The 10247-nt window shown below is 49.3% G+C and overlaps 1 protein-coding gene across 1 annotated transcript in view; it reads right to left on the bottom strand.

Moving 5' to 3' along the window:
• The window catches only part of Acsbg2 (acyl-CoA synthetase bubblegum family member 2), a 20353-nt gene extending 17177 nt beyond the window's left edge, over positions 1 to 3176 (bottom strand). Inside the window, 2 exon segments of the mRNA XM_017799134.1 lie at positions 1572 to 1659; positions 3015 to 3176. Coding sequence (XP_017654623.1) covers positions 1572 to 1659; positions 3015 to 3161 — 235 coding nt within the window. The 5' untranslated portion in view covers positions 3162 to 3176.
• Between the last annotated feature and the right edge of the window lie 7071 nt (positions 3177 to 10247).

The raw sequence follows: 10247 nt of genomic DNA, 5'->3' as shown, positions 1-10247 counted from the left end.
AAGTGATCCAGGCTCCAACTTTATTGGGGTAAAACTAGGACTATTTATAGTGTAGAGACAGTAGAAGAAGCCTTAGCTGATAGGTACTTTTAGGATGCCTCATTTACATAGGGTGGTGGGCTTCTATCAGGCTATCAGACAACGCCTGATTAAAAACCTGGTATCTCCTGTGCCGGAGGGCATGTATTTTTGGCGAGCACTTTAAAAGAAGAGTCAGGGAGGATGCCAGGAAGGCACTCTGCTATGAAAGGAATCTGCAGCACATGGTTTCCGAGCTCGTGAGCTATCCAGACATGAAGAGATTTCTACTTTGCATAACAGAGGACCCCAGCAGCTATGAACCATCCTTAACTCTAGTTCCAGGGGAATTCAAAGCCCTCTTCTGACTTCCGTGGCATTGCACAACATGGGTGCACTCACATACATGCAGGCAATACACTCATACACATAAACTAAAAATAATAAAAAAATTTTTTAAAAAGATAAAAATTATTCTATTTAAGTTACATTTATTTGTATGTGTGTGTGTGTGTGTGTGTATGCATGCACACACACACAAGTGTGGAGGACAACTTGCAGGGGTCAGTTCTCTCCTTCCACCATTTGGGTCCCAGGGAAGGAACTCAGGTGGCACAGATTGGTAGCAAGCCCCTTTACTTGCTGAGCCCTCTCACCAGTCAACACCTGACTTTCTGTGGGTTTTCAGGATCTGAACTCAGGTCCCCACCCTTGCACACCAAGTGCTTTACCCATGATGCCATCTCCCAGCCCCTACTGTGAGGTGCTAAAAGGCTCCCATCCACAGAACACCAAGTCTTCCACAGAACCAGATAGCCCTAGAAATTCTCAGACATCAGTCAGTATCTTGTCGGAACAAAAATATACAAGCCTGGGGCTGGAGAGACAGCTCCGTGGTTAACAGTGGCTTGCTGCTCTTGTGGGGGACCCGATTTCAGTTCTCAGCACCTGCACTGGGCAACTCACAACAGCCTGTAACTCCAGCTCCCGGGGATCAGACACCCCTGTGGGTACTGCACTCTGGTGTGCATATACACTGCACACAAAGTTTTTTAAAATCCTTTTTCTTGGATTTTTTTGGGGGGGGGCAGGTTCTCCAGGCCACAGCTGGCCTGGATTCGCTATGGAGACCAGGCTGGCCTTGAACTCACAGGGATCCCCCTGCCTCTGCCTCCTGAATGCTGGGGCTAAAGGCGTGGGCCACCACGCCAGTTTAAAATAATTTAAAAAATATTTTATTATTTTTATTTTATGTGTATGCATGCATTGCCTGCATGTGCACCTGTGTCCTGCAATACCCTGGGAAGACAGAAGAGGCTGTCAGATCCCCTGGAACTGGAGTTATAGACATTCGTTTAGCTGCCATTTAAAAGCTAATCCCATTACCACTGATTTTAAAACATAAGCTGAGCTACTTTGTATGAGCAGTCAGTGGGTTTATGCAGCTGCTGGCCAACCTTACTTAGGTTGCATCTGAAAATCTGAAATGCTGGTTTGTGTCTGAACCAGCTGGGGGCAGTGGCTCATCAACATCAGAAATGAGCACAAAGACCCAGTCAAGATGGCCCCAAGGGCAGAGATGAACCACTCCACGGAGTTAAAACCCAGGATGCCAACGCCATGGAAACGCTGTAGACCCAGCTGGGGATGGGGGTGGGGGGTCAGAGCCAGGGGTCAGGCAGTTCTGCCTCTACCTACCATTTTAGCCAGTTGTTTTTTTCCCAGTGCGTGGCTCAGTGACGTGGCTGTGTGGCGGTCCCCACCATCTGTCTCCAGAAGCTTCCCTCTTCCCCACTGAGTCTCTCTCCCCATTCCACACCAACTCCACCCCCTCCCCAGCCCTCAGCACCCACACAAGTCCACTTCCTGTCTCTGTGGATCTGAAGGCTCTAGGGCCCACCTGGGAGTGGGAGACTGCCCGGTGACCCCTCCTGTGCCTGCTCATGTCACTGAGCACTGTGCATGCGGTCCCTGTGTCAGAATTCCCTGCATTTTCAAGGCTGTATAAATATGTACCATATTTTTTCAATAGCTAATGATGGGCATGTGGAGTTTCCCACCTTCTGGCTGACACACGTGGTGGCGCACACCTTCAATCCCAGCACTAGGGAGGCAGAGGCAGGCCGAGCTCTGTGAGTTCAAGGCCAGCATAGGGAGTTCCAGGATAGTTGGGGCTGCAGGGAGACCCTGTCTCAAAAAGACCAAAAAAACAAAACAAAACAAAAGAACAACACTGCTGCTGTGGATATGGGTGGACAGGCCGCTTTTAAGGCCCTGATTTTAATTCTTCAGGTCAAAATATTTAGAATACTTAGAAGAGGAAATTCTGGGTGGTCTGGTAGTTCTGTGTTTAATTTGTGGGAGTGTGTATGTACAAGTGTGTGTTCCTGTGCTCGAGTGTACTTGTGTGTGTCTGTGTCTGTGTGTGTCTCTGTGTCTGTGTGTGTGTGTCTATATCTGTATCTCTGTGTGTGTGTGTGTGTGTGTGTGTGTGTGTTGTATGCACGGGTATGTGGAGGCAGAGCAGCACCTCTATCGTTCTCTGTCTTGAGACACATTCTCTCACTGAACCTGCAGCTTGCGGTTTCAGCTGGGCTCTCTGGCCAGCCAGCTTCTGGGATCCACCCTTCTCTACCCACTAACTGCAGCCAGGTCTAGTGTTTTTGTTTTTTATTTGTTTTTTGTTTGTTTGTTTGGTCTTTTTGAGACAGGGTCTCCCTGTAGCCCCAGCTGGCCTGGAACTCACTATGTAGACCAGGCTGGCCTCAGTCTCCCGAAGACCTGCCTACCTCTGTCTCCTGAGTGCTGGGATTAAAGGCATGTGTCACCACTCTGGTTTCTTTTTTATTTTTTGAGACAGAGTCTCTCTCTGTGGCCCATGCTGTTTTGGAGCTTGAGATCATCCTGCCTCAGCTTCCTGAGTGCTGGGATTCTGGCTCTGTGGATCAATTCTTCTGAAAGACTGATTGAATGAATAGGAAGGAGGATGCCCTCACCCTGATCAGTGCCCTGGCTGCCTTCCAACACGCTTCATAGTACTGGCTGAAAGTCAGCATGTCCCACTTTTTGCCATTTTTTGAGGCCAGGGCTGGGTAAGCTCCAAACCCGTCGACAGACTCTTGAAACATCTCTGGGATGGTCATCAGAGTTTCATGGCCCGGCCTGTGTTTGGACAGCCTGAGGAGAACCTCTCCATCTCGATGGGTGGTCCACAGGCTGAGAGGAACTGAAACAGTCACCAGGGGTGGGTGGCAGTGCCGGGGATGGAACCTGAGGCTTTACACATGCCAGGCAAGCACTCGACACCCTTGAGCCCTGACCCTGGCCCTCACAGTGATTTTAATACATGTTGTAACAACACAGGCCTTGGTCTGAATAAGAAGCAGCTGGGCCTGGTGAGAGGCCTAGTGGGCTTGCCGCTAGACCCTTTGAGCTGAGTTTGAATCCCAGCCACATGATGAAAAGAGAGAACTGAGTCCTACAAGTTGTCCTATGACTTCCACATGTGTTTCATGGCATGTGTTCCCACATAAAAAATAAATAAGTGAAATTAAACTTTTTAAAAAGAAAAGCCAGTCAGGTGTCAGGAAGCCAACCTCGTTTACATATCAAGTTCCAGGCCATTTGGGACTGGAGGTAGACCTTGCCTCAAAAACACAAAAAAAGAAAAGAAAGAAAAGGAAAGAAAGAAATGAAGAAAGAAAACAGGAGCTGACGAGGCTGGTGAGCTGGCTCAGTGTTTAAGAACCCTGGCTGCTCTTGCAGAGGACCCAGGCTCAGTTCCCAGCACCCACATGGCAGCAACCAACTGTTACAGGGGATCCAATACTCTCTTCTGGCCTCCTCAGGCATTTCAAGCAAATGGTGCACACATACATGCAGGCAAAACACTCGTACACATAACATAAAAATAAATTTAAAAAAAAAATAAATAAATAAATAAATAAATAAATAAATAAATAAATAAATAAACCCACCAGGTGCCAGCTGTGTGCTAGATGGCCCAATCCAAACTGTCAACTACCTGCTATTTTGTACCCTTCCAGAAGGAATGCAACACCCCAGTGGGGCCAGGCCCGTGGCCAAGGTGACTTGTCCCCCTGAAGGACTGAGGTGGCCTGTCCCACGGCAGAACTGAGGCTTCCCATGTCTCTCTTGCACTCCCTGGTGGCCACAGACCTTGAATGATGGTCCCGTCTTTTTCAGAGTCCTCTGTCCTCTTTTCTTGAGCCATTTCGTGATCCAGGCTTTCCAGGGTCGTAAAAACCATTCTTCACACTACTGCAAGGCTAATAAAATAACCTAAAATAAGACAGAGAGCTTAGCTGGACCAGGAGAGAGGTTGGTGTCTATCCACTAGTGATGTCTGCCTAGAATTCTGGGATCACTTCATCATGCCTGTCCTGGACCTAGGAAGAGAGGAGATGATCTGTATGCTAGAGAACAGAGGGTGTCTAAGTTCAGAGGGTAGTCAAACTTCCCTTCCCTCTCCCTCTGCCTCTCTGTCTCTTTCTGCCCCCTTTCCTTTTCTTCCCTCCTTCTTTCCTCCTATCTTTCTTTCTTCCTTTCTTTTTTTTCTCCCCAAATTATTATTGGGCAGGTGAGAGGGTTCAACACATAAAGGTGCTTGTGGCCAAGACTAATGACCTGAGTCCAACCCTAGGATCCACATGGTGGAAGAAAAGAACTAACTTCTGCGAATTGTCCTGACCACCACACATACACCACAGCATATGCATGCACACACACAAATAGTAATAATAAATAATATTAATATTAATAAATTTAAAATTTTTTAGTCAGGCAGGGCTGGAGAGCTGGCTCAGTGGTTAAGAGCACTGGCTGCTCTTGCAGAGGACCCTGGTTTGGTTCTCAGCACCCACATGGCGGCTAACGACCATCTGTAACTACAGTTCCAGGGGATCTGACACCATCTTCTGGCCTCCATGGGCATTGCTGGCATGAGCGGACTTATATACATGCAGGAAAAATGCTCATATATAAAATAAAAATTAAATTTTTTTTTTGTCTTTTTGAGACAGGGTCTCACTGTAGCCCCAGCTGTCCTGGAACTAGCTATGTAGACCAGGCTGGCCTCAAATTCACAAAGATCTGCCTGCCTCTGCCTCTCAAGTGCTGGGATTACAGGCGTGTGCCACAACTCCCGGCCTAAAAACTAATTTTTTTTACTAAAAAGAAAAGAAAGAAAACAGCCTATTATAATTTTCACGGATCAGATGGAGATAAAAAAGGCTAGTACATTTGCTTTGGAAGCAGACTTAAGATTACCATCCCTAGTGGAGAAGGGAGTAGGATTCTGAGCTCCCCAAATGGGAAGTCACTTAAATAACTTTCAGACTGTGGTACGTCCTTTCAATGGAACTCAGCAACAGTGTTGAATCTCCAGAGCTAAAGGCAAACAGCCAGACTCAAAAGGCTTCACACTCCATGACCTCAGTTACGGGGCTTTCTAGAAACATCAACCACACACTGATGGAGAAGATCCTGGGTTGTCAGAAGCTGAGGCCGGAGATGTGGCTGATGATGGAAGAGGGACTGGAGAGGATTCTGGGAACAGTGGAAACTCATTGCATCTGAGGCTGGTTACCCAGCTACATGTGTTTGTCAAAACTCACAGAATGGCACACTAAAAATGTGAATTACAGAAGGCTGGGGAGATGTCTCAGTGGGTAAAGCAATTGCAGGATGGGCAAGAGGACCTGAATTCAGATCCCCAGCACCCACGTAAAGAGCCCGTCATGGTGTCCTGTGCCTGTAATTCTAGCTCTGGGGAGGTAGAGACAGGAGGACTCCTGGAGCTCACTGACCAGACAGCTTATCAATCAGCAAGCTCCTGGCTCAAGGAGAGACCCTGTCTCAAAATACAAGGTGGAGGGGGCTCGGTATAGTGGCACACATCTTTAATCCCAGCGCTTGGGAGGCAGAGGCAGGTGGATCTCTGAAATCGAGGCCAGTCTGGTCTACATAGTGAGTTCCAGGACAGCTGGGGTTACAGGAAGACCCTGTCTCAAACACACACACACTGAGTACAGTGTGGAGGTGAGTGGGGGAATGACAGCTGAGGTTGACCACTGGGCTCCACACACATGCACAAAAGTGGATGACAGATGTCCTTTGTATCCCAGACACATTGATTCTAGGAGGGTTGGGCACCATAGTGCCACTGTACAGGTGGGGGTCAGCCTCAGGTGTCAGTCCTTGCTAAGATGAGGTCTCTGTTGTTTGCTACTGTGTATAGCAGGTTAACTCCTGGGGATTGTCCCCTTTCACTGTAGGATGGTTGGGGGTCACAGATGTGCAATACCGAGTCAGAATTCAAACTCAGGTCCTCTCATTGTTGTGACAAACAAGAGGATCAGGGGTTCAAGGTCTACATGAGGAGTCTACCACTATCCTGGGCTACAAGAAACCCTGTTTCAAAAAAGAAAAAACAAAATCAAGGCTGTCCCTAAGCATGGAACTGTGTTCTGAAATGACTGCACGTCCCTGCTCAGGGACTCAGTGCAGGAACCTCACCAAGTTCGTCACTCTTCACAAGGAGCAGCTCCGGCCGAGGCCGGGCATGAGGCACTCAGCCATCTGGTCACTGGGGTCCTTTCTCCTTCTGCAAGCTGATTAGCAGGTCGCCCATCCCAGGAGCCCGAGTGTGCTGGCCCTTCCTGGCCCAGGTCACTCCCTCGATTTGGCCAGGGTGGTGGTGGTGGAGGGAGGCATGAAGGCCAGTGTCTTCCCTGCCCTACAGAACTTTTACCCCATTTACACTTCTGGAAACTTCCATTCAGGCTGATCCTTGTGCCATCACTGGCAGGCCTGCCCACCCTACCTGGCTTCTGGATGAAAGTACTCCCAGGAAAGGGAGACCACAGGCTGTCTCCCAGCTTGTTCACCCATGCCAGTATCATCCATTCACCCACTCGTGAATGCATTGATAGGAGATTGTGAGGCAGTGAGGCAGCCTAGTATTTCACAAACACATTGAAAGCTTCCTCTGTGGTCAGTGGGCAGAGAGCTCACCTGCCATGCACAAGAGCCTGGGTTTGATTCCCCAGCTCACAGCTGACATCCAGCACTTGAGAAGTGGAGGCAGGAGGATCAGGAGTTCAGGCTACACAGCAAGTCTGAGGCTAGCCTAGGCTACATGAGACCTGCCTCCCTCTCACAGACACACAGGCCCCCACTGTGGAGAGAGACCCTGTGTTCAAACACTCCTGACCCATTGCCCGCTGCACTGCCCTGTTTCCTAAACACATGTGTACAACAGGCCCTTCTCCATGACACACAACTCATACAACCTCACACGTGTTAACATGCAATCACACATACTCCCACGTGTGTGCAAGGAGCCCTGTCTGTGCATGTTCCAGTAAGGTGGGAAAATTCATCCACCTCCAGGCATGATGGCACATGCCTGTCATCCCAAGTGGAGGCAGGAAGATGTGGAGTTCAAGGTCATCCTTGGCTACATCCTAAGGCTAGCCTGGGCTACATGAGACCCAGTCTCAAACAACAAAAGATATACATTCACTCTGCACAACTTCTATTACCATCCCTTTCCAGAACTTTCCATCTCATCACACTGAAGCTCTGAACCTGTCCAACACTGATTTCAGCCCCTGGCCCACAGCATCCCATCTCCGGTCTGTAATTGGGGCCCTACAGCATGTGTTCCTCTGTGCTGGGCATGTTTCACTGGATAGCATGTCATTGAGGCCCCTCTGTGTGGGAGCAGGTGTCCAAATGTCTTTTTGTAGACCCAGGGTCCCACTGCCTCCTTCTGGGTCTCACATCTCCTCTTTCTTCAATGGAGAGAGACAGGACTCTGAGGTTGCATCTGCCCATCCCATCTGTCAGTGGTTTGGGCACATGTCCAGGAGGGGAACCCAGGATCACACAGCTATTCTACATTATTATTATTATTATTATTATTATTATTATTATTATTATTGGACAGGTTTCCCTGTAGCCCCAGCTAGCCTGGAACTTGCTATGTAGCCCAGGCTGGCCTCAATCTCACAGGGCTGCCTCTGCTTCCTGAGTGCTGGGATTAAAAGTGTGCACTACCATGGTGAGCTGGTTCTTTTCATTATTTATTATTCTTTTGGCACCCCAGTCTCATGTGGCCTGTGCTGCCCTTGTGACCTTGAGTCCTTGCAGACACCAACCAGTTTGCTGCCAGTTCTCTGGGGACCGGTGTCTTAGAGCTCCTGTGCTGGTGGGAGCAGCTCTGTCCCCTGGGGCTAGCCTTTTGCACAAGGCTGGTGGAACACCCCACTATCATGGCCCAGGCTTTCAGAACGTGGTGATGTCACAAGGGCTAGGTGTGGAAAGAAAGGAATGTTCTGGAGGATGATCAGTCAAGAGATGGCATGTCTTCCCTGTGGCTAGGTGACAGAGCTGGACAGGACTCACCACTGCCCTGTCAATGGTGACAGGTGTTGGGGAGAGAGGGAGAGCTGAGGGACACAGGAGTCTTGGGTCCTCTTGGGGAAGAACTTATCAGCAGTCAGTGCACACAGAAGGTACCAGAAAACTGACTTCTTTTCTTCTTCCTGTCTTCCTCTCTGTCCTCCTCTGTTTCTGTCCCTCTCTCTTTCCCTCTCTGACAGAGTCTCAAGTAGCCTAGGCTACTCTTCAATCCTGTATGTAGGTGAGGAAGGCCCTGCCTTCACCTCCCCAGTGCTGGGATGACAGGCATGATCACTCTGCCTGGTTTATGAGGTGCTAGGGATGAACCCAAGCCTTATGTGTGCTACATGAGCACTCTACCCACTGAGTTCCACCTCCAGCCTTTATTTATTTGTTTGTTTGTTTGTTTATTTAAAAATTAGGATATCATTAAGTCACCCAGGCTGGCCTTGAACTCATTCTGCAGCCCAGGCTGACCTGGAACTTGTGATTCTCCTGCCTCAGCCTCCTGACCCAGCTACTAGAAAACACTTGTTGGGCTGCAGAGATGGCTCAGAGGGCAAAGAGCCTGCCATGCAAGCATGAGGACCTGAGTTTGATCCCTAGCACCCACATCAAATCTGGGGATGGCAGCGTGTGTCTGTAATCCCAGGGCTGGGGAGGCAGGGACAGGAGGATCCCTGGGGCTAGCCAGGGTAGACAATCAGGGAGCCCCAGGTTCAATAAGAGACCTTGCCTCAAAAAATAAGGTGTTGGGGCTGCAGAGACGGCTCCAGTGGTCAAGAGCACTGGCTGCTCTGGCAGAGGACCCGGATTCAGTTCCCAGCACCCACATGGTAACTAACAACCATCTGTAATTCCAGTTCCAGGGGATCTGACAACCTCTTCTGACCACCTAGGGCACTGCATGACACAGGTACAATTACTCACATGCAGGCAATACACTCATACTTAAATACTGGCTGCTCTTGCAGAGGACCCAGGTTCCATTCCCAGCATTCACATGGCGGCTAACAACTGTCTGCCAACTCTACTTCCAGGGGGTCCGATGCCCTCTTCTGACCTCCTAGGGCATTGCATGACAGGAGTGCACCCACCTACATTCAGGCATTACATTCACACACATAAAAACAATAAAGAAAAATTGGGGGGGGGGCTGAAGAGATGGCTCAGCGGTTAAGAACACTGACTGCTCTTGCAGAGGACCCAGGTTCCATTCCCCACATTCCCATGGCGGCTAACCACCGTCCGCCAACTCTACTTCCAGGGGGTCCGATGCCCTCTTCTGACCTCAGCATTGCACAACACGGGTGCAACTCACATAGATGCAGGCTATACACATACACATAAAATAAAAATAAAATATTTTTTAAAAATAATAAAATATTTCTAAAAATATAATAATTTTAAAGGACAAATAAACAAGGTGGAGCGCCACTGAGGAAGACACCCAATGCTGGCCTCTGGCCTCCACCTGCCCGCAGATGCTCCTGCATACATATACACACGCCTGCACACACACAAACACACACAAACAACTTCTTTACTGGTGTCTGTCTCCCCCCAGCACCCCTGTCTAGCACCCCTCATTATCTGGTCTATGAGGTTCCTATCTCTGCCTGGTCTACTCCACTGTGTGAGGACCTGGACACCTGGGCACACCTGACCCTCAAAGCCCCCATAATTCTGCATCTGCCTAGTAACTGCAGAGGGAATGTCTGACTCCAAGGGACAGGACAGTCCCCAGGCCACCAACCCGAGCACCAGAACTACAGCCACCCCCAAGTCCTTGACACCACGCA

The sequence above is a fragment of the Nannospalax galili genome, unplaced genomic scaffold (assembly GCF_000622305.1).
Source record: "Nannospalax galili isolate Female #2095 unplaced genomic scaffold, S.galili_v1.0 scaffold77, whole genome shotgun sequence".
NCBI classification, from domain to species: domain Eukaryota; kingdom Metazoa; phylum Chordata; class Mammalia; order Rodentia; family Spalacidae; genus Nannospalax; species Nannospalax galili.
Note: the sequence above shows the minus strand (reverse complement) of the source record. Positions and strands in the feature narration are given on the sequence as shown.